Raw genomic sequence first — 25,411 nt, forward strand, 5'->3', positions numbered from 1 at the left:
CACGCTCCCAGCATGCACGCTGGATCTCCAATTATTGCTAATGGCGGGTATTTGTTCGAAACATGCGAATTTTAGGCTACGGCGTGTTAGCTCTATGGATTAATGCTAGCACGAATACATGAAAATAGCAGTCTGCGCGTGTCCCCGGAGCAGACTCGAGGGTTTCCATAAGCAACAGACTTTATTTTGAAGGTTTGGCGATAGTCATTGTATCATGCGGCTGCTCAGCGTTACTGTCATAAACTGAAAATGAAGTAGGAATACAGCGCGTGTGAGTTGAGAAATGGCTCCAGGGATATATACATCTGTCTCAGAGGCATAAGCCCTGTACTGCTGCTCCAACAGCTAATGGGACCGAGGCGATTAAGAGCATATAAACCGGCCAGTCATTATCACAGAGCTAATAGCAACTTTGACATTTTGTTTCTCGACTCATAAATCCCCTGTCTCATGTGGCGGAAATGGTTTCTTTCAAATTATCAACAATAGCAGGGCTGTTATTAATAACGGTTGCTCATTTCACGCGTGCCTCCAAACTAAATATTCCCAAAGTGTTATTGCCGCTTGCCAGAAGTACCAGAATAAACTTCACATTAGAAGCCACTGAAGGTTGCTACAGATGGTAAGTAGAAACTGTCTGAAGGTTCAACTCCAACCTTAGTCAAATGGAAAGTAAATGGGACGGCCTGCTCTTTGAAGCATTACTTAGTGTCATATTTCCTGATGTGGTATGTGAGACCTCATGGTCAGACAGTCTGTGCTGTACACTGCAGTGGTTTCGGTTTTGGTGTCATTGAACTTCCAGACCTCTGCATTGAAAGTTGTGGAAGTCACTTTTATAAAGCACAGGCAGCACCTGTTTATCAAGCTGCTTCAACACCACTCCTGAACATCATCAATCATCGCACCCGTGATAGCATGGTTAAAAAGCACATTGTTTTAGAGGTGACTTCTGTAAATAAGGCTGCTTAACTCATGCACATGGCCGATTTGTTGTGACTGATGTCTTCCAGGTCCTCCACCAGACCGGAGGTAGCAAGTATCCAGGCCTTAGATGCAGAGAGCAGCAGAGCCTGCTCCCAGAGAGCTGTTCTCCAAGCTCTCTCCACTCACCCGTCCAGATTGACCAGCATCATTCTGGCTGAAGATGTTGGTGAGTCCCTGGAACTCAATTACAGGGACAATGTTTGGTTACATCCAGCAGTTCTTAGTGTTTTAGAATATATAGGCATAGTTTGAGAGTACATCCATAGTTAATGGTTCAGTTTGTGAAACAGGTTTTGGAAACTGGGAAACATGAATCTGATATGCATTGGTAACTATTCACATTACTAAGTATATGTATACAGATGGGGAAAACAGTGTGGATTTGTGCAAGGACATACATGTGCACATCGTCAGCTTTTCACACAATCAGATTTTGAAATGGAGAAAAAAACTGTACACAAATTTTTTCCAGTGCGTGCCAGTGTGCTCTGTTCCCCGTACGCAGTAGCAAATATAAGTGAGCATATCAATTTTTTTTTTTTCATTTTTTTCTGTTGCACAATACATGGTTCTCGTTTATCCTTACTCTTTGCTATTATGAAATACTATGTGTCATTGTTGCCTGTGACTCTGTCATGGGGGTTTGGCAGTTGCTGCGAGCAGTTACCTAGAACTGTAATTAGGGAATTCAAAGACACTGGCCCCACCACATGCCACTCATAAGTCTCTTTTAAACAAGACAGCACTATCTGTTCAGATTTATATTAGTGACTTTAAGTTGAGCCTAATTGTTCCCAAATGATTTGGGTTGACCAGAACATAATCTAATATAATTTCTCTGGGGTTAGCCAAAGCTTCTAGCTTGAAACAGCTGACTCGGGAAGAGGACAGGAAAGGTGCTGATCAGCAAACATCTGACTAAACGGTATAAGCAATTCCACCCAGGCCCCCCACAGCTGTACAGCATTATCATAAACTGAGTTGCCAGTCTTAGTTAGGAGATGGATTTCTTTTTGACTCAACCGATACTGTTGTTCTGCTGTCTCTGCTCCTGTCTTTCAAACGCTGAGTAACCCTTTTCTGTGCTGCTCATTGTTGCATGAGAACTGTGCATGAGGTTTGTCCCTTCTTCTGTTTGCAGTTACAGGACAGGTACTGCGTTGTGATGCCATTGTGGACATCATCAGTGAGATCCAGATTGTGTCCACCACCAGAGAGCTCCATCTGGAGGACTCGCCACTGGAGCTCAAAATCCATGCACTGGACTCTGAAGGTATGATACACCTTTTTTCCGGTTGGGTAATATGATACCAGGCAGCTCGTGTCATTGATCATTGAATAGCTCATGAATTGTTTATAGTCTACAGTACCAGTAATATTGTTCCTGCCTACCTTTTCTCCAGTGGATCCACAGTCTATTGTAAATTTGCTGCTCTAAAGACTCTCATAGTAATGACTGAGCTGGCCTGAGGCATGCTTTTCTTTCCCCTCTGGCTACTGCTGTGAAGTAGCTCTGTTTGTTCTGTTCCATTGCTTCCATTTTGGGCAGAAACACTTAGTTTAATGAGCTGTAGCCACAACCGGATCCTTCTTCATGATGGCTCCGAGGCTCACATTTTGTTTTTTGTTTGTTTTGGCCTAAAAGTGCATTTTGAATTTGTCAGATGGGGTACATTGTGAAAGGAAGGCATGTATCCCATAATGAAAGATGTCTACTGGTTTTGTTTCAGCTAATTCAACTGCCAGAGGCTGTCAAACAAGTATGCTCAGCATTTGTTACACTCAAGTGCAGTGGCCTAAGCCTTAGAACAGTAGATGTTGAAAGGTGCATGCAAATATTCTGTGCTTAGTCTTGTGTAACCTTGGCTTTTGTTGTTGATTTAAAGTTTGTGGTTAAATGAAGCGGCAAATCTGCCTCGTCGTTTTTTTGTTTGTTTTTTGCAGGAAACACCTTCAGCACCCTTGCAGGTCTTGTGTTTGACTGGACCTTAGTGAAAGATGCAGATGTGATTGGATTCTCTGACTCCTACAATTCATTACGGTAGCCTTCCTTATGTTAATACAGCCCTCTGCTCAGTCCCACTCAGCCTTCTACTTTGCATCTTTGCAGTATGATCTAAACTGATATGCTGATGTAACAGTAATAAAACCAGTGATATTGTGAATCTAAGTGTTTTGCCAAAGTAGCATGTTATTTTTGTTTTACCTACTCTTTCCTGTAGAGTGATCTGTGAGATTAGTCATTCTAGAGGTCAGGTGCAAGAAGATGTTGAGTTTCTAATGCATCTTCTAATCTTTTTCTGTTCACAAGGGTACTTAAATTCTCTGAGTCCACATACACGCCCCCTGGGTACATATCTGAAATGGAGCGTGTTGGGAAACAGGGAGATATCATTCTTGTGTCAGGACAGAAAACGGGACATGCAAAGTTAAAGGCCAAAATACAAGAGTCACTCTACAAGGTAAGCTTTTGAGCAGTACATTAGATATGTCTTTGTTATGGACAGAAGCACAAAGTTGAAATACTGTACTGTATTGGTAAGAGTCATGGATGACCCCAGTGGTCATAAAGGAAAACAGAAGAGTAGAACATAAGCTCTGCTGAAATTGTCCTTTATAAGTGATAGCTAATCTCCTGTGATGTAGCAGTCTATAAATAGCAGCAGGTTGCGTAATGGTAATGGCTCCTCTCCTGCTTCATCTATGATGTCCGAGCAGTGTCAGTCTAGCTGTCTAGGCTTGTCTGGTCAAAGTAATGTTGACATGCCTTTGTTTACGTCACCATTCTCAAATGAAACCCCTTACTCATCATTCTGGTCTTTTTTTATCAGATAACAAAGAGTAATTATTCATGTCATTAATGGCAGAACAAAGAAGTTGAAAGTTATTTTGATAAGATGAAATGTTCAGAAATAATCAACCGTCAAATGCAGTTTCATTCCTTTTCGGCTGGTGTATGATATATGCTTACTTTTGAACACTGAAACCAGTTTAGCGTGCTTCAGTGAGACAGGAAGTGGTGGCGTTGTCGTGCTGTAACTATGGTATCCATACCACAGGATGTTGGTGCAGCAGAGGTGAGACTGCTGATTTTAGAGAACATCCTGCTGAGTCCTGCGCACGATGTCTACTTACTGGTGGGCACCTCCATCCAGTACAAGGTCCAGAAGATCCGACAGGGCAAGATCACAGGTGTGTCTCTGCTCAGTGCACTCTAAAGTCCATTATTCTGCTTTTACCATCACTGCTGTGTGACTGCAGCTGTAGTAGCTCAGGGTGTTTGAATACTTCTTACTTTTGGATGCTTATGTCTTTGAAGAAAATGCTCAATTTAATGCTACACTTACTGCGCGCTCCTTTTCAGAAAAGATCATTATTAATACCTACAGCAAATACCTAAAATGTAAATGTAGGAATGGTAGTTACAGTGCAAAAGAGATGATTAGTTCAGTGTAGTAGTTTCTGTTGTTTCCTAAAGTTTCAAACCCCTGTGTAGTGTACAGACATGCCTCATTTTGAGATAACCTGTATTTTTCTTATGTCTGCCCAGAGCTCTCTATGCCCTCTGATCAGTATGAACTGCACCTTCAGAACAGTGTGGTTGGCCCTGATGGAAACCAAGAGGTTCCCGTGGCCAGCCTGGATCAGAGCACCTCCACAGTCACAGCCATGCAACTGGGACACATCAACGTAGTGCTGGATCATAAGAGTATCCTTCTGGCAAATTGCACACGCAGCGCTGCAGTTATGCTAATATCTGCAGCAGTGAGTGTAGCACTATAATTTGCCACACCGTCCTCAACCGATAATGTACAGTGATTTGTGTTAATTAACTGCAGTGTTGAAGGTGTTCATTTTACCAGTGTTGTTCTCTCCTCTGCAGTGATGGTCTTTATCATTACACAGAGTCAGCCGGTGATGTAATGAGTCTTGACAGACTAAGCTAGAGCTGCGTAGCAAAGGAGTTTGATTAAAATGCTAACCAGGAGGTGTATTGTGCACCTGGCAAAAATGAAGCATGAATTGTGAATTTAGAGGTGTTTTCTGTCTCTTCAGATGGCCCCATGACGCACTGTCAGTGTGTCTAACTTAATTTTCCTTAATTGCATCTGCTCAGGCCTTCGTATGCAAGGAGTGTCTCGCCTGCCCAACAGCACCCTTCATGTGGTTGAACCGGGCTATCTAGGTCTGTTTCTTTGCTCTTCATCCTGCATGTCTTTTTTTATGATATGAAATATGCTCTGTAGTGTTTCTTGTTTAGTTTAATTCACCTCCTTTTTCTCTGCCATTTCATTTGTTTAGGTTTTAAGATTCGCCCAGGAGACAGTTGGGTTCTTGAGACAGGCAGAGTGTATGATATCCTTATTGAAGTATTTGACAAATCCAGCCACAAAATTTACCTTTCTGATGTAAGTATACCTCTGCAAAATCACTAATTCAACACAAACATCGCATTTGTGAGCAAACATGACTATATGTAATAAGGTAGTGCAGGACACACATACTTCTAAAACACTTTCTGTACACACCCCATAGCCCGAGGAAAAATGTGTGGCATTCTGTCGTTAACTCTGAAATCTTTAAAATCTCATCACTCAAATGAAATCTCTGTTTGCATCAGAGAGCTAACCAGTTTTTTTTTGGTACTTTTTAATGAATGAATTTCAAAGTTTCTCATAGCTCTAAGGATATCTCTCCATTAAGTGATTGATTAATTGAGTATTCACTCTAAATGTGTGCAAGCCACTTTGATTTGTTGTTTTATGGTATGTAGATGGCATTACGTAAACAGTGGGTATAAATGCCTATGTTTTGAATAGAATTTCTCTATTTCCTGAATAATGGAAAACTTGAATAGAGTCTAGTCAGCTTTAATCAGATACAGCTTGAAACACATCTGAGAGGCATTAGCGAAGAGTGAGTTAGAGCGCATTGAGCCTTTTTAACATCTGCGCTGTTTTATTAGCTAATATTTCAAACAAGGGGTGTGATTCTAAGATAAAGTCAAAAAAAAAAAAAAAGGTACACCAAAATCTCAACATATAACATTTAAAAAGACTTATCCTCAGGGATTCACTTGCAGCTCCTGATACAATGCTAATATTTTTAAAAGGTTTTTTTTGTTTGTTTTTGTTTTTTTGGTGTGTGTGTGTGTGTGTGTGTGTGTTATAGAATGTCCGTATTGACGCTGAATTCCCAGGGGAGTACTTTGAAATCATCAAGTCTTCTCTGAATGGATCACACCACTGTGTCAGAGCGATCAAGGATGGCCAGACACTCATTGATGCTACTCTAAATCATGTTGTGGATCCAGTGAGTTTCAGTGCAACTGTCAACCTTGGCTATTTCAGCTGGAGCATCACTGTTGTGTTAATCCTCCAGCCCACTTTCCAGTTCAGTGCAGAGGGCTTGACTGTGCTTTGATGAGTCCTCTGTCCTGTTTCAGAATGGAGGGATCCATGCACTCGTCAACCCGGTCCACAATGAACAAGATGTGGAAATCTATAACCCTATAGTTCTTAGTCCCAGTATTCTCACGTTTCCATGGCAGCCTAAGGTTGGAGCTTACCAGTACACAATAAAGGTGATTAATCCTCATGATATTGAAGAAACGTGGTGCTTGTGTGTTTTTGAGTCTGTTTTAGGCTTAGAGTTGCATGTATCCTCTTACGAAGTATGACACCTTCTTTAATAATAAAATAACAGATGTTGAAATATGGTGCATTGCGGTTAAATGCATCCACACTTTGCCAGAACATTAGAAACACAAGTTTTGTAATAATATAACTGAATTTTAACATGCTATATGAGAAAACAAGAGGTTTCCTAGATGGTGCTGTAGAATTGTGTGTAGCAGTGTGCATAATAACCTTTTCCTCCATGGTTCTCATGACAGGCAACAGGAGGCAGCGGCAATTTCAGCTGGTCCTCTTCCAACACAGCTGTTGCCACAGTAACTGTGAAAGGAGTGATGACAACTGTCAGTGACACTGGTGTCAGCATAGTGTATGCTCATGATGTGCGCAACCCACTGCATTACGGACACATGAAGGTAAACCTTAATCATCAGAAGTGAGCCAACATGGAAGAACAGGGATACTGTAGAGCCCAGAGGTTTTGAATTGATCTTTGCATCTACATCTACATCTAAATTGTATATGACATAATGGGAATAAAACAGTTAAATTTATTTAAATTCTGAAATATTGTATTAAATCTTTTCTCATCTAACAAGTTAAATTATCTTGGCTGCACCTTGTTTGTTTATAAGTGTTCCAAGGCTCTTCCTTGTAGTAATTGTGTAAATCTACCTTGTCCTTTCACCATCATTCCTAACTCTCCATCTGACACACTTTAACAACTCTGTGACCTCATTTTCTTCCAGGTGTATGTTGTGGAGCCTGTGGCGATGGATTTCTCTCCTTGCCCGGTAGAGGCCAAGGTCGGCCAGGTGCTAGAGCTGCCCCTCAGGATTTTTGGTCTGCTGGGCGAGGTGGAGAAGGAGAGGGTCATGTTGAGTGACTGCTCCCAATTTGACCTGCAGGTCGAAGAGGAGAATCACGGCATCTTCCAAATGCTGAAGGGTGAGTCCTGCTGATCTGTCTGGGTCAGGATTTGATGCCTTGAATCTTTGAAAAAATAATAAATAAATAAATAAATAAATCCATCCCATAATGTGCAGCTAAACTTTTTTTTTTTTTTTTTTTTGCCCTATTGGCTATTGGCTAGTATGAGTAGATCACCGCTCTGCTTGGCTTTAACACATACGCGTTTTTTCATTCATATTACTTCCACTTGGCAGCACAACATTGATCTCCTTGAAAGTTTTCATTTTGGTTTCTTGAATTATGAATTAGAAGACTGGACTGGGGTGAATAATAAGACATAATTGGCATATTGTATACCCCCTCCCAACCTCAACATCGTCCTGCAGGGAGGATGACTCCAGGTGAGGACCACTGCAGTGGAGTGAGAGCCAAGGCTCTGGCCCCAGGATTCACCGTCCTGACAGTCAGCTACACCCATGCCAACGTTCACCTCTTTACCAAGATCACCATTGCTGCCTACCTGCCTCTCAGAGTGAGTCCAAGTCATGTCTTCTTCCTGTACCTGCTTGGAATGAACTTTGAGATATATTATCTTTGCTCCCTTTATTACTTGGGCATATTACTCAAGGCTTTCAGAATTGTACGCTTGCTACACTGATTTGTTTTCTATGGGTTTGGCTCTAATATTGCACAGGGATTGATAGCAATATGGACAAAATCAAATATCACAGTTTCATAGTTTCTTTTACTAATGTGAATGCAAATAGTAGGAAAACTACAACAGTCTAAAAGTTCAGAAAACTGTATCCCTTTACTATAATGCAGTCTTTTAACCATGAAAACACAACCCTTGTACCATTTCATATTATGAGATTCAAAATTCAAGACGATATCTAGTTTTATATTAAAAGATCAATATAATCGCCCAGCCCTAATCTTGTATCATTCCTTATTTTTCCACTCCTGCCTCACAGATGATGGCTATGGCTTTCTTGCTTGTTACATTTAGGTTAGCAGCAGAATAAGATGCAGTTTGATGCCCTGCTTTAAGGCTATGGTTTTATTCTGGGACTGAGTGTTGTTCTTTTAAACATTGCAGCCTTTTTTTTATCATGGTTCTTCACTTGTTTTGCCCTGGCAGCTATAGATTGACCCAATTTTATTTCTTTGCCATGTTATACTTTCTGCTGAACACTTTCCCAGTTAATGGCCAAGCTGACATAAATTGATGTATGCTTTTAATTTTAATTGAAATATCTCAGCTTTGAAAACATTCCTCTGACTTTTTCTAGCCCAGTTTCTGTGTGAACTAATGTAATATTAGATTTTCAGCTCTCTAGTGTTAAAGCTCCTTTTATTGAAAGTTAATTGTATGTCTTCTGTTAATCTGGCAGCCGGTTGACCCTGTATCGGTGGCCTTGGTGACTCTGGGCTCATCTAAAGACATGCTTTTTGAGGGCGGCCCAAAGCCCTGGATTTTGGAACCTTCTAAATTCTTCCGCAGCTTGAAGGCTGAGGATGAGGGCAGTGTTAATCTGGCTCTGACTGGTCCTTCATCTCACAACTATAACCAGCACTGGGTCCGAGCAACCTGCAGGGCCCTGGGAGAGCAGGTAAGATCAAATTGTGCTCATATTGTCCCTATTCATGCCAGTATAAGAACTGTATGGTGATGTTTTGTAAGCCCCTTGTCATATTTTAAGAATAAAACCTCCAATATTCTGGCCTTATAATTTATGTATAGCTATTTGTATTACCACGTGGTCTACAGGGTACTTGAGTGTCTAATGTTTGATTAAATGTCTTATGCATATGTTGCCATAAAAAGTATGAATAATTGTTCTGTTTACTAAAGCCTAAGCGATTTTGATGATATAAACTGAGCAAATTCTCCCCAGAATAATCAACAAGATAAGAATTTCTATTATGTTTCAAATATTCAAACCTCAAGGTGGTCGAGGTTTGAATAAATAAAAATCCAGATATTTGCATGTCTGTGTTCACTCGTGTTGCACAAATCATTTATGTTCAGCAGCAAAGCACTAAGATGGTTGTTACCTTTCATTTCATTGTTTCTAAAGTCTCCTACAGTAAGTTGTCACTTGCTTTTAAACAGATGATCATGATCTCATTCTTCAGGTGTTGGAGGTGACAGTGGGGAACAATGCCAGTTTGACAAACCCCTATCCTGCTGTGGAGCCGGCAGTTGTCCAGTTTGTATGCGCTCCTCCGTCTCGCCTCACGTTGGTCCCAGTGTACAGCAGCCCGCAGCTGGACCTGACTTGCCCGCTGCTGCAGCAGAATAAACAAGTGGTACTTAGTCTCTTAACATAACAAGGATCAACAAACTTTCACATGCATAACATGTTCAGTTGCATACATTTTCTTCTGCATGGCACTATATGTTACACATTATTTATTTGCATTTGTCTCTGTCTGTTCATTTATTATATCACTAAAGAAAATTTATATTTTACTAGTTATAGGAGATGAAAAGGTCACTTTTATAAGGACTGCAGAATTGGAAATTTTAAATGATGGACTTAAGATAATGATATTTTTTCCACAGTAGACACAAGGTGTTTTTTTGGGGGGGAAAAAAAACACAACAAAAGAAAACATATGAACATTCTCATTCTCCAGGTGCCTGTTTCAAATTACCGTAACCCCATCTTGGACTTGGCTGCTTTTGATCAGCAAGGAAGGAAGTTTGACAACTTCAGCTCTCTGAGTTTAGTGTGGGAGTCGACCAAGGTGTCCCTCGCCAGTATTGAGCCCACTATGCCCATGGAGCTTGAGCTGTTAGAGGATGGCAACAAACAGAAGAAACTTCATGGTAAAACCTATAATGTCACTTAAAACTGTGTTGCTGGTTTGTTCTCAAATTATTTTTATTTTAAGAAGAGCTGGTGGTCCTTTCATTTTTAGTAGTTGATTTATCTTTTTGTTCAGACAGTAAGTAGCAAGGAAAACAGGTGAGAAATCTCTGGGATTTTATTGTAGGCCAGTGGGAGCATACAGAGTATGGGGACTTATCCATTCATCTGTCACTGGGAACTGTTCTTTTCTTTGTGTTTTACTCTAATTCCTGTTATTAATGACATTTTTTGTCTCTTTGTGGCAGGACGTCAGACAGTTCTTGTCCATCATCAGACTGGGATTACTGCTATCACAGTGACTGCTCTGGGCTACCAGGTTCCACATCTAGCAGCAGCCAAAGTTGTCAATCCAGTAAGGGAAATAAAAGACTCAGCTATTAAAAAGCGCTGACAGTGTTCTTTTTTCACTTCCTGTGAAAAACGGGAAGCTGCTGAACATAATAGTGACAATAAAGTAAAATAGTAATGATAGTAAATAATAATCTGTCTAAAGTTACTTCAGTCTCAAAATGGTCGGCTACCAATTCATCCAATCCATCACTGTGGCCCAAAAACCCACCAATTCACAACATGATCCAAATTTTCCAAATCCAAAAGTTTTTCAGACTGAAACTGTATTTTGGCAACTCATTGAGACATTCCAGGTCCAGCAGTTTTATTTGAAACAATATTAAAAACAACAGGTTGATGTCATTACTTTTCATCTGTCCATACTATTTTTAGTTTATAGACCTAGGTGTGACTTCCTAATAGGGCAATATATTGTCTGTTGACACAGTATTGACTTTGGTAACCATGGCACCCATTCTGTTTCATCTCTTCTTCTTCTGCACAGCATGACCCCTTCACTCCTGTGTCAGCAACTCTCGAACTCCTATTGGTAGAGGATGTGATAGTCAGTCCCACAACAGTTACCATTTACAACCATCCAGATGTGCGGGTAAGCGACGGATTTTGTCAGGGCTGTGGTCTCAGATGTTAGTGGTTTATCTGTTTTACCTTCCCAAGCGTGAGCCCTGACAGAATAAAGTGACACCTTGTTTGATGGATTTTCCCCTCAAAAGTGTAACTGATTTTGACAGTTTGTCTTGGGGGATAACATTTCATACTTTTTACTGTCTAAACGAAAAATAAAAAATTATTATACAGAGCAGTTGTGAATTATTCCAGGTATTGCAGCTTTAAGAATCCCAGTACTATTCCACACAGTAGAGGTTATCTCCTGCATTACACTTTCCTCCATGGGCCTCTTTCCTAATCCTGTGTTATATAGGAGCAGTGTTTTGCAGGTGTGTGGGTTAAACAACAGCTAATGACCTGTGTAAGAGGATTATAAAGTATGAGTGCGGTCAGCCATAGTGCCCGTTTATGTCACAAGTGAATTAATATTATGAAGGGATAGCTGATGTTCAGAAAAAAACATTATGTTCTAAATGGGTTTTTCTCTGAATTGCCCTTAATAAGGAATCATTAATTAATGTCATTATGATGACTTTTGTGTATAATTTTTTTTTTTTTTTTTTTTTGTCTTGCAGGCAAACCTGGCCCTGCGTGAGGGTTCAGGGCACTTTTTTGTCAATAGCAGTGCTAAAGGGATAGCAGACGTGACATTCCAGGAGGCCCAAGGAACAGCTCAGGTGAGAATGAGCACTATCTGGGCTGTGCTTTTTGAGGGAACATATACCTATATATATATATATATATATATATATATATACACACACTATATTCTCCAAAATAAATTCTGTATTGACTTTCAGGTGATGTCATGTGCCAGTGGATTAATGTATACCAAAGCTCAAATGGATGCAGAGATGATTTGCGTAATGAAAAATCCACTTTGTCAAATGAACATATCACCTTTGATTCACTTTGTGCATCCAGGTTGTTCCTGTCCATCCAGGGGTGGTGAAGGTGATGGTTCATGATCTATGTCTGGCTTTCCCAGCACCTGCCACGGCCACAGTGCACATTTCTGACATCCTGGAGGTTTATGTGAGAGTGGTTGACAAGGTCAGTTTCCGGTGCTTCAATTCTTCATCCTGGAAGGTCCAGACACCACTTCGTCACTGTTACCAGTAACAAACATTCCTTATATGCCGGAATGGAGTCTGGATAGTGAATGTTACTGTCCCATTGAAATGTGTATTTCTTGATTTTCAAAAGCTTTCCGTCATGACAATGAAGCTTTTTTGAATTGGTGTCAGTAAAGCTAATAGGACTAGATATTTCAATCCCTTTGGTAAGTAGGTAACTCTTGAAGGTAGCAGTCGGTGTGGAGTGGTGAAAGGGAGGGCAGGTGTATCATTGGGGTCATCAGGTGGACACCCTGCTTCATTCATATCTTTGAATTGGTGTCAGTCCCTTGATTGCCTTACTCATGTTGTAATACAAACCGATTATTTCTCTAATTATGCATGTCATTCTTCTGTTTTTCAGGTGGAGATTGGTAAATCTGTTCGAGCTCATGTCAGAGTCCTGGATGATAATAAGAATCCCTTCCCAGCCAGTTATTTCCATGTCATGAATCTAAAACTCAAGGCAGCTTCTGGAATAGTCTCTTTGCAGTAAGTTAATGGAAACTTATTCTGCTTTATAAATGCAGGGCACCTAAACATGCAAGGTGTCATGCAAACTTCCTTTATCTGTTCTACAGAGCACTACCTGAGCCCTTAGAAAAAGACACTGCTGTTTTCCTGGTGAAAGGTGTCTCCATTGGCCAGACCACGTTGTCAGCTGTGGTTGTGGATAAAAGTGGAAGGAAAATAACTTCTGCACCTCAGCAAATAGAGGTATAAGCTTTTTTGCAAGATTTTTAACTCAGTCCAATTTCTAACCCATTATATCAAACTGTTTTGCACACCGAGGTAATTTGGCTTTTCTTTTCCCTTTCCAGGTGTTTCCACCATTCAAACTCATCCCAAGGAAAATGACTTTGTTAATTGGAGCTATGATGCAGGTATGTATTAAATCAGTGTTCGAGCTCTGTCTTGAAACAGCTGGTCTTAGCCCCTCCTCACAAATAAGGCTGAGCCTTCTGCCAGGACTCTTCTGGAAGAGGTTGTTAATTGCCATGTGGGTTAACATCCAGCTTGCCTTTGGTTTGCCTCAGCTCATCCTCCAATTAGGAAACGCTTAGCATCCATCTATGCAGCCCACTAATTACTGAACATTAAATTCAGTAACATACATACATTGCACATCATTTGTGTTGGATTTCCATTTCTATAAACTTGAATAGTCTAACACACAATGGATAATTGCTTTCAGAAAATGGTTATCTGACCCTGCATTGAAATAGGCTAATGAATAAACGATCAGCGCCTTCAAGACCAATCATGTGAGACTGATACTCTGCCATTTTATGTGTCATCTTCTCCTATCCCTCTCTCTTTCAATCTCTCTCTCCCCTTTCCATCCCACCTGTCATTTTGTAGATCACATCAGAGGGTGGCCCTCAGCCTCAGTCCAATATCATTTTCTCCATGGCCAATGAGGAGATCGCCTCTGTTAATGGCATAGGCCATGTCAGGGGTATTGCTGTTGGCAATGTCACTGTGACTGGACTTGTCCAAGCTGTTGATGCTGAGACTGGGAAACTAGTTGTTGTGTCTAAGGTAAATTTACAGATGATATGGGAAAAAAACTATGGCTTGGTCATTTTTTTGTTTTTGTTTTTGTTTTACCAAAGAGAAGCTTATTTTTTTCTTATTTCCTTAGGATCAAGTTGAAGTTGAAGTTGTACAGTTGAGAGGCATTCGAATCAGAGCACCCATTACAAGGATGAAGACAGGGGCGCAGGTATGGTCATTTTAAAGGATAACTACTGTGTAACAAAATGGCACAGAAATTGAGCTTTATACAGTGGAACTTTTATACCAGAAACCATTTCAGTACTCCTGACTTACTACAGGAAATATCACACCCACTGATTCCCTTGAGCTGTTTTGTTGCTTGTCTAGATGCCTGTATATGTGATGGGCCTGACCAACAGTCAGACACCCTTCTCCTTCGGCAATGCTGTCCCTGGCTTCACCTTCCATTGGTCCACCACTAAGAGAGACATCTTAGAGGTCCAGTCACGTCACAGTGAGGTGGGATCACCCACAAGAAACTGCTCTTTCTCTTAACTGACTCACATTGTTGTATCAGTTAGCAAATACAGATCCTGTTGTTACGCCATTGCTATTTTTGGTTCTTGCAGTCCCTTCAATCTCCTTTTTTCATCAGACTGACTTATTTAGGCCGAACAAAGATGTGCTCGGTCTGCAATACAGTATGATTTAAAAATAAGTATCTGCTTTGTCTCTGCTTTCTTGTCACTGCTGCCTTTTATTTGATTTACTACTGCTGTTATTGCTATTCTCTTGATGGTTGCTGTCTCCCTCAGGCTAATGTGCAGCTCCCCTCAGAGTTTAACTTTGCCATGAGCGTGACTGGAAGAACTAGAGGACGGACTGGACTGAGGGTGGTACTCAGAGCCACCGACCCCAAGGCTGGGCAGCTGGAGGGGAACCTGCGGGAACTCAGTGATGAGATTCAGATTCAGGTACAGCAGTGTGGTTATAGCACCCTGTAACTCTCTCACTCCCTCTCTGGTGTTACGCCTGATCACTGCTCTTCTGTAAACCTTTTGTCTGTGTGTTTGCAACAACAGTGTGGCATGGTACTAAAACACCACTGAAATACTTTGTAAGGACCCCATGTGATGGACTGCCCTGCTTAACATTTTCAGGTCCCCTGCTTTGTCTCCAAAATAGAGAAAGCTGGTATTAAAGGCAGCAGAGTTGTGAAGTTGCCAAGCTTTGGAATAAAAAAGAATATCTAAAGTTGTTAACTTTGTGAAGTGATAAAACTTAAGATTAGTTGTCGTTCAATGCATCCAGCTTCAAACTGCATTGAACTGTGACACGGCACTAGACCTAAAATATCAAAGGATGATTAAAGCCCTCTAATAATTGGAGTTTCAACTTTTTCCTTTGATCAAGGTTTATGACAAGCTGCACATGCTCAATCCTGAAGTAGAGGCTGAAGAGATACTGATGGCTCCAAACTCGGTCCTCAAACTCCGAACTAACAGGTAAGTGCATGCACAGTGAATGATCTTGTCATTTGCCTGCTAAAAACTCTGCAATCCTCATGCAGGTGTATTACATATACAGTGCTTTAAGTAGTCAAGCACATGTATATTTTAAACACATTTCATTATACACTGCAAAAGTGACAAGCAAGTGCATAACTCAAGAGATCTTGATTTGGTTTGATGTTTCCCATGGTGTCTGCACAGGGATGGTGTGGGTTCTCTCTCCTACCGGATGCTGGATTGCCCTGACCAGACAGTTGTTGCTCATGTGGATGATAAGGGCCTGCTGTCCTCTGGCTCTCTCACTGGCTCCTCCTCCCTTCAAGTCACCTCGCAGGAGACCTTTGGTGTCAATCAAACTCTCATCCTTGCTGTTAAGGTTAGTTTGATGAAAATTTTCAATGTTTTTGGTTTTTAAAGCTATATCCTCTGTCTGTTGTTGACAAGTGAAATCTATCTCAATGAGCTCCAGCATCTATTAGTTAAATAGGCTTCATTATGCAGGCTAATGCTCGTTGGGCCGAGCTGTATAGCCACTTCATAATCGTTGGCAATAGCACTGACCCTTGTAATGACAGCTTGGAATTGCCCCTTGAGATATTGAATATGATGATGGTTGCTTCCTTACTTCCTCAGGTGGTCCCTGTGTCGTATGTGCGCTTCAGCACCAGTCCAGTTCTCCTCACCTCTACCAGAGAGACCCTTTCGGCCATCCCCCTGGGCATGGTGCTTACCTTGACTGTCCACTTTCATGCCAACACCGGAGAGGCATTGCACAGCTCCAACTCCATGCTTACTTTTGCCACCAATAGGTCACTACATACCACTGCTCCTTTAATATTTTTCATTCTCTTTTAAAGTGTTTGTTTGATTTATTGAGTACATTTGGCACTAATCACATCACAATATACAAAATTGTATTTTTTCCCCCTATTATGGTGTTAGTTTCTCTATATGCGAAGTTTACAGGATATAGGCAATCCATGAGTGAAAATTGCCCTCTTTACAGACAGCATGATGGGGAAAAAGGAGGGAGGATATGTTTTGCAGTTTGCTTAGTACCTCAAGGCTGAAAATCTATTATCTTGCTTTTCTAGGTTATATATATAGAGATCCAAGGGCTCTCTTGAGGGGTCTGTTTGTGCAACCTGACCCAGCCTTGCGTGAACTAATGTCTCACTCTGTTTCAAATTCTGCTAGACAAGTAACACACAAAGTATATTCTGTCTACCAGTAGAACAGAAAATTGAATCCAGTGCTCGGGTCAGTTAGAATGCATTTATTCAGCCAAGTCCTCTAGACCTTATTGCAGAGTAAACTTGGTAAATCATGATTGTGCACACCGTATTGATTTTTGGAATTTGATTTGATTGTGTTTTGCGTGGTGTATTTTTATGATGTTCATCCACACAAGATATGTCCTCCACCTCAAGAACCAATATATTTTTTTATATGCCTAGCTGCTACTGTGATATGCTATAAAATTCCTAAACATACCAGGGAATATTTGGCTCTGTGTTGTTCAGCTTATCTGTGCCGTGTAAATGCACTATTGGAGGTCACAACATGGGTTTGGTAGCAGGCAGTGCTTGGAGTTCACAACATTAATTTACTGAGCTTTTCCTTCCTCCTCATTTCAGATGGAGTTGTTTCCACCTGAGTGAGCTAAATTAATGGGAGTGTGTTGGGAAGGGAGGAGCATGGCCGCACTCCCAATGAGGGACTCCCTCATCCGCCTGAACAATAAATTGATTCTATTACCTTGTTCTCAAGGTGCTGACAGACAATTTTAAGGGCAAAGTATCCAAATCACAGTAGTAAAGGATTGATAGTCTTGGGACTAAAAGCCCATGATTAAGCCCTGTAGTATCTCTAAGGAACCATTTTGACTTTGCTGGTGTTGGAAGAGGGAGCAGTTGTGTCAGAATGGTTGCAGTGGGGAAAAAATAGGGACATTTTCAGAGAAAAAAAAACACAGAAAAGAAATGATTAGGTGATGTAGACATACTGCACCAGGACATAAAACATCAGACCAAATCTAAGACTAAACCCCAAAACTCTTCTCAGTAGCTAGGTATAGGTATGTAGTGTTGCCTGTGCTACACATCAGAAATCAGTGATTATTTTCTAGTTCCATAATTGAAACTGTGTCTCTGCTCTGTCCCACAGAGATGACCTGGTGCAAGTGGGCCGTGGGCCTGGTAACAACACTTTGATGGTGACGACGGTCAATGTAGGCGTCACTCTACTGGCTGTGTGGGACCAGGAGCAGATGGGTGTGGCAGACTACCTTCCTCTGCCTGTCAGGCATGCCATCTACCCAGAGGAGGCCCACAGACTGGTGGTGGGAGATGTTGTCTGCTTCAGTGCCCACTTGGTTAGCCCCGAAGGTGAGAGGTCCAGTAAAGCAGTGTTAGTTTTGTTGACTAAAACTATGATGAAAAGTATTCATCAAGGACAGTTTTTCCAGGACTAAAATGAGACACGAAGTAATCAAAAGCGAGACATTTTCATCAACAAATAGGAATGAGACAAAAATTCCAGAAACAGACAAAAGAATAAGAAATACAACTGATCTCAGGTTGGAAGGGATCCAATCCTTGGTTTGCAAGGGGCATAAAGCTGCAAATGACTGGATAATAGCTCTAATGGAAGACACTTGTGGCTAATATCTATTATATAAAGGCATCTGCGCAAAATGTCCTTGCAACATTCTTCTTTTGAGAGGAAAATATAAGATACATATATCTATCGATCTATAGATCGATAGATATAGATAGATATAGATAGATACAGTGGTCCGTCGTTAATCGTGGGAGTTACATTCTAAAAATAACCCGCAATAGGCGAAATCCGCGAAGTAGTCAGCTTTATTTTTTACAATTACTATAGATGTTTTAAGGCTGTAAAACACCTCACTACACACTTTATACACTTTTCTCAGACGGGCATTAACATTTTCTCACTTTTATTTCTTGTTTAAACACTCTCAAAGTTCAAACCTTCGTAGAATAAATCCAGTAAAAAAAAAAAAAAAGCATGCAAAATTGCACACAAAAAAATCTGCGAAACTGCGAGGCCGCGAAAGGTGAACTGCGTTATAGCGAGGGACAACTGTAGATAGATATAGATATATAGATATATATCTTATATACACATCAAATCAAAATTGGCTGTCAAAATAAATAGTGATGTAAAGCGATTATAAAATACCTTTGTTTTTGAGAAGAGAAAGAAGGCAATTGCATATTTACGAAAGCTGAAAAAATGCTGCCTAGTTTACATTGCATCAAAGTATGGGCACTTATTTGCAGCATTTGCACGTCAAACAACAGTGCTACATGAAATCATAGTCCCACAACAGAGAATGTGCACAAATGTCCAAATATAAATCAAGAGCATAGAAATTCATGTGGAGCTGAGAGTGTAGTAATATTCTTTATAATCAAGTACAATTTGAAAGTGTCCATCATTTCTGAAGGCTGGAGATGATCACCTGTAAACCTCCTCCCCTTTCTGCAGGTGTTCATGGTGTGTGGAGCTCCTCAGCCAGTGGTGTGCTTCAGGTCGACCCTAAAAGTGGTGCAGCTGTAGCCAGAGACTCGGGAACCGTTACCGTATACTATGAGATACCTGGTGTTTTGAAAACGTATAGAGAGGTATGTTATCTGTGGTGACTGCTGTCCTTGGTGCAGTGCTTCACTGACACAGTGTGAAAAAGCTTGAGGTGCACCACGGTATTAGTTCTAGTCAAGTATGTGATAAATGAGCTACAAGAAACTAGTGCGGAGTGTGATAATTATGCAAACAGCACACCTTTCTGTTTTTCATGCTATACTACTCACTGCTCCCTAGAGATGTTTGGTCTCCTCCGCCAGTGCATCATACTGAACTAATCTTTCACCATTATGTCATAACAAGACTAAAAGGAAATGTTATACGGCACAAGCTTAGCATATCATTCATCACCTATCAGTAAATCATTGTGTCTACCTTATGTGTGCACATGTGTGTTTGACTTTCCTCCCATAAGCTGTGTTGGAGATTCTTGCGTAAAATAGGGTGTGGAAAGCATTAATCAGCTCCATTTCTTAAATTGTCATTGTACTCTACCCAGTCTTGCTCCCTCCAGCTTCTGGGCTGAATGCGCTCTGCAATTTTATATGCATCTTTCAAATTAGCAACGCGAGAACTGATGAGACTTCGTTTCTTGATTTTCTGTTATCTTAAACAGAAAGGTGCTCACAGCGTCACGTTAACCAAATGAAGACAGTTTGTTTCTCAGTGTCAGTAGAGACTGACAGGGGTGGTGGTGATGCCATATAAATCACTCAGCTGTGTTTTGTTATTAGCTTTTCTACTTGGCACTCTGATTGATGTAAACAATTACTGGTCACATATAGGTGAAAGTAATTAGGCACATACAGCCAGAGATGTAAATGTCAATACAGATTATGAAAAGCACACATCTCAAGCATCTTAGGATTTATTGACTCTTTTGTGTCTTTTCTGTTTTTGTGGTCTTGTAGGTTGTAGTGGAGGCAAGTACAAGGACAGCAGTTATGGCACAGGCTGCACCAATTAGAAACGACAAGGAGACAAAAGTCCTGCTCACCACAAGAGAGAGAGGAACCAATCTCGTAGGTACTGAAATGTTTTATTAAGTCCGTTAAGCCCCTCATTGCCCCACTGAAGAGTTAGAGAAAAACTGTAATCATTCATTTTAATAATATATTCATTTTGGCCGTTGGCTGTACCTTCCAGGGTTATGCTCCTCTATCCAGACTGATGCTATTTCTCAGCTGCAGCCAGAAACCTCCATCAGCTGCCATCTCAGCTTCACTAGCGATGCTATCGACTTCCCTGCTCACGATGTCTTCAAAACACACACCAGTTTTGATCCTGGCACTGGTAAGGCACTTCTGAATTCAGAGCACAGAGAATCATTTTCATGGCCACAGGGGACTAGGACTGCACAATAAATCATTTATAATCATGCATCACTATTAATATAAAGTGTTGCCATATTGGCTGAAATAAAGGATTTCATTGCGCTCAGATTGTCTGTTGTTGAAAATAGCCAGGATTTTGAAGTAAGGCAAAAGTATGCAGCAATAATAATATTAATAATAATAATAAATACAATTTCCCTCACCATCAAAAAAAAAAATCACAAATAATATTCAGGATTATTATTTTAGCCGTAATCATGTGGTGCTGCAGGGACATGAACCCTGTGACAGCAGATTTACTGCCTCCTGATCAGTATGATTGGACTGAAGAAATGCTTGCTCTTAACCTTCAAGGTAGCAGTTAAAGACTTTTACTGCTCTCTTGCCTGTTAATACTTAGTTTGATGGTTTTGACATTCACATATTGGCCACCTATTAGAAGCGTTAAATTTTCCATAGCTCAGCAATTTCTAATCCGAGGTCGGATATGGTTCCTGTGTGTATGCTCTGCATCAGGGGCAAGAAAATACTGTTTACAAGGACATAATCAATACCTGCAGTGTGCATGGAATGCATTTAGCAATGGCAATAAAATGTGTCTATGTGATGTATTAAACTGAAGATGCTTCCTGTTGCTTGAGAGCAGAGGTCTAATTGTGTTTGGGAGTTGAGACACCTCCGGAGGGCTTTAACCACTCAGTTGAATCCCACTGAGAGCCTGACGGGAGTGTGTGATTGTCAGATGACCCTTTCTCACAATCCTCAGGATTAGTATGCAGTGGGAATATAAATAGAAGAGTTGCTTTCTCCGTCTGTCTCTTGTACCTTTTGAGACTACTTTGCCAACAGAGATTAAGCATTTTCAGTCATCTTTCTTCTTGGTGAATTTCAGTTCATTTTAAAATGCCATCTCAGATGAGCAGAAACAGGAAACTGCATTGATGTCATTCTCTTTCTGCAGTCTAAAATGCACTCATCAGTAATGCATCTTGTCCTTTCTCTCTCTCCTCTGTTCATCCTTGCCCTAGGCTTCTACACATGTTCCCTGACCCTGCGGCCTATGACTGACCAACAGACTCGTGTACTCAGCATGTCCATGACCAACCTGCTCGTGAAGGCAAGCCTGGAGGGCAGTGCCTTCTCTGGGGAGCAGGTCAGTGCCAGGCTGCCCATAGAGCCAGGCCTCTACTCTGACCAGACTGAGCTGCTGCTCTCCAACCTGCACCCATCAGCTGAGCTCACAGTCTACGGTCCCACTGCAGCGCTGTCCAACATGGAGGTCAGGCACAACCTGTCATAAAATATCAAGTCCACAGAATACAACATGTATAGTCAGTTGTGGCTATTATGCTCTCTCCTTTCTGCTAAAAAAAAATCTTGTACCTTTACTACTTTTTTATGTCATTAGGTTGTATCTACCTCTGCCAGCATTGTTGTCCAGGAGAAGGAGACATACCATGGCTTTCCCAGTTTCTCCAAGTACACAGTCAGTGCTGTTTACCCACAGGGAGAAGCCTCTGCTTCCATTTCCATAAGCAGCACTTCCTCCGGCCAGAGTCTCCTCATCCCTGTCACCCTCATCCATGTGGCAGATCCAAGCACTCACATGCAAGGTCAGATGTCTTTTGAGAACATAATTACAAGTCAGTGTGCCTCATGCCACAAGGTTGTGGCTTTGCTCAAGGAAATCCCAGCCCAAAACACCTTCACACTTTAAAATCTCAGATTGGCGATTTACATTGTGTTTCTGGTGCTTTTTTGTTGTTGTTGTTGTTGTTCTGTGGCTAACTAGCTAAAAGATAATCCACTGATGTCCCTGAGATACATTCTCTGGAGATACAATGGCCTCTTAATTGGAAACAATATTTCTTTCTTAAAGAGAAGCGTCGGCTGTCAGGTTTTGACGTCAACTCCTAAAAATTAATTGGCAAGGGCAGCTTGATAAGCACATACTGGGGCAAATGTAGCATAGCAGAGGCAGAGTACACTTCCTTCTGCCATTAAGCGCCATTGTAGCTGCGCTTTTGTGCTGTAGCTGCTCATTGTGTGTTGCATTGGAAAGAAAAACAGGTTTACACCCTTAAACAACAAAATAACATCAGAAATACAATGTCCATCACCAGTCACTGTTTTTAAACAGTGTTAATGTGTTGAAATTATAATTTTTCCTTTAAAGTGAACTTTGTGTGTTACATAAGTACAGAAGAGGATTAGGGCCACACAAAAATAAATTTTAAAAAAAATTGCGATTAATTTCAGATTTCTGAGAAAACTTTGGAGGAAAAGCAGTCAGAAAATAATGAAAATGGAACTGCAGTATTATTATAGGCTGAGAATAGAGCTAATATTCTGGGCACAGTTCCTTTTAACAAGCAGAAGTCATTGGGTTATTATTAACTGCAGAATCAGTAATCAGCGAGTGTTTCTGTCATCTCTGGAAAACGAGGGCGCTGACGAGGCAGTAGACTTTCAATAACCATCCATCTTTCTATTAACTATTAATACGGTAGATAATGTTATGTAGGCCATTCAGATTTCAGTGCAACAATAATAAACATTGTTATGCCTCAGTGCTTGAACTAATATTTGCAAGTGTGTGCTGTATGTTTGCAGTGCCTCTAACAGGCTTAGACAGGCTGTTAAACTGGTCTGCCTCTCTCTCCAGCTGCCGCTCCAGTTGTTAGCGTGGAAGGGGGCCACTCCCTGCACAGCTTCATCGACTCCTACCAGATGATGTTCTTCACCTTATTTGCTTTACTGGCCGGCACTGCCATTACCATCATCGGTGGGTCACCTTATCTCTGTACAATGATGACTATTGCCTGTGCAGCTTTGTAGTAGTTGGATATGATGCATTGCTAAATAAAAGCATTTGAATACCTGGAATAGTTTCAGTGCTGAAGAATAACATCCCACCTGTTTAATTCATATTATAAATTATTTCATGTACTTTGACATGTTAATGTTTAGTTTTACAATGTTTCTTGTTTCACATTCATTCTTTTCAGTCGCTTCAATTTCATGCTTGCTTTTGTGGGATTATTTGAGTGCAGCGTACAGCAGCCTCGTCAGCGTATTATTACTCTTAATTCTTTGTTTAAATGGATTTTTTCACTCTTTGAGCAACCGTAGCTGGCATGCATTTGTTTCTACTTAATACTGACAATACCACCAGCAGTGTGAGCCACTTCACTGAGGCAATTTTGGTTTTGGCATCAAAAGCAATGTAAGAAGTTACTTTGAAGAGACGCACTGTCAATCAACACAAGTTATTTGTCAGTGTCCGACAGCGGCGGTCATGACATGAAGCCGTAAGATGTTTTCAAGTTGATGTGTTTTTTCTCCTACCAGTATGCCATGCAGCCTTCTCCTCAAGGGACCAAGCTCTTCACCCAGCTCTCATACAGAGGTCCCCACTACGCAGTGAGTGCTTTAGTCTTTTTTTTTTTTTTTTTTTTTTTTTTTTAGATCTGCTTCCACCTTGTTTTACACACTGTTTTATTTATTTGTTTGTTTGTTTGTTTGTTTTCAGTTGATACCTCTCCAGTGTCAAATTCCTTCAATAACTCAATATCCAGTTCTGACCCAAGAGGCTACTCCAGGTTGCGCCAGTTTTCTCCAGACTACAAGTCCTGATGAAGCCCTCTGTCCGGTCCCTGTTCTTCAAAATTAAAACACCACAGGCCATTAATATTTGTTGAATGTGCCTCTGTCCCTCAGGATGATTGCTGTGGGACATGACAGTAAAATCTCAACTTCAGTGTCTTCAGTTGTTGGTACATATGTTTAAATTTAAATTATTTACCAAAATTGCAGATCAGCTAAGAGCTGCAAGTTGATAACAGGGCTATTTTCTTGGTGTGCGTGTTTTTGTGTGGAAGCAAATTTCTATAATAGTCGCATATAATGCTTGTCTCTTTTGCAGTATGCAGTTAAACTTGTTTTTATAAAATACTGCTTCATTATAAACTGACATCTTTTGAAAAGGTAAAAGTGTTTAAAAAAAATGTTTGCGCTTAAATAAGGCTGATTTATGTATTTGTTTCCTGTCCAGTTATGTGCTACTTTATAATGTTTATATTATTAATTAAGGTTTGAGATGATGTGAAAATTTGTAACTCAGGACAAACCACACTCTGTATGACAGCTGTCAGCACATAATAACTTGAAGATGTTTATTTCTAAGCAGGAAAAAAATGTCCTTAGTAATGTAGCTGAAATATTTTGTGAAAATTATGACCACTGAAACCGTCCTTCTCTTTAAGTGATGAACCTTTCATATGTGCACATAATCAGAACCAGGAAAACGGTCGGTCCATTTGTTTCCGTGGCATTTGTTTGGAATTGAGTTTCCATTTTAACAGAGCTCACTTTGAGCCATGCAGCTCCTCTCGTATTCATTAATGTGAAACTGTTAAGAAATGTGAACCATCTTTCAGTTTATATAACCTGGTGTTGCCTCAGTGCAAAAGCAATCAATGTGACCTGTTCTTGTTTCTGACTATGTTGTGAATCAGTTTTTTTTTTTTTTTCTTGCCTACCCCCATTTTTGGGAAATTACTGTAGCGGTTATATTACTGGGACATAATTGTTTGACATTATTTTAAAGGAGTTATTTTTGTATTTGAAGAAAAATGTTGACATGGAATTGTATTTATGTTAGCTAGTGAAATTGAGTTGTACATGATCAGGAGTATGTTACTCCCCTGTGTGATCATCAGATGGTCTCAGTGCTGTTTCATTGTTAAGGTTTTGTGGTCAGGCCTTACTGTCATGTTTGAAAAGCTCTCAGCACATAATACCACAATAACAAAGAGTGTTTGCTTGTGTGAATACGTCCTTGCTTTTGCTAATTAAAGTTTTTACTTTTTACATCCCGTCATGCATGTGTTTATATTCTTAATTTGAATGTATCCATAACTCAAGTGCATATGTTGAACTTCAAAATAAATGCATATCCAA

General features: G+C 40.5%; 1 protein-coding gene across 1 annotated transcript; it reads left to right on the top strand.

Annotated features, from left to right (window-relative positions):
- On the top strand, positions 1-25,411 carry nup210 (nucleoporin 210). Its single transcript, XM_030055738.1, has 40 exons — positions 1-622; positions 1,014-1,153; positions 2,129-2,260; positions 2,932-3,028; positions 3,299-3,449; positions 4,047-4,179; positions 4,538-4,696; positions 5,105-5,173; positions 5,290-5,396; positions 6,160-6,300; positions 6,434-6,571; positions 6,884-7,039; positions 7,373-7,571; positions 7,922-8,067; positions 8,930-9,148; positions 9,675-9,848; positions 10,179-10,371; positions 10,660-10,766; positions 11,250-11,354; positions 11,950-12,051; positions 12,299-12,427; positions 12,854-12,981; positions 13,071-13,206; positions 13,311-13,373; positions 13,852-14,031; positions 14,135-14,215; positions 14,377-14,508; positions 14,805-14,963; positions 15,403-15,494; positions 15,702-15,876; positions 16,134-16,309; positions 17,667-17,887; positions 19,020-19,156; positions 20,027-20,141; positions 20,262-20,408; positions 21,478-21,728; positions 21,858-22,062; positions 23,115-23,234; positions 23,801-23,872; positions 23,982-25,411. The coding sequence occupies exons 1-40, from the start codon at positions 462-464 to the stop codon at positions 24,083-24,085; spliced, it is 5,652 nt and encodes a 1,883-aa protein (XP_029911598.1). The 5' UTR covers positions 1-461; the 3' UTR covers positions 24,086-25,411.

Source organism: Myripristis murdjan, chromosome 7 (assembly GCF_902150065.1).
Source record: "Myripristis murdjan chromosome 7, fMyrMur1.1, whole genome shotgun sequence".
NCBI classification, from domain to species: domain Eukaryota; kingdom Metazoa; phylum Chordata; class Actinopteri; order Holocentriformes; family Holocentridae; genus Myripristis; species Myripristis murdjan.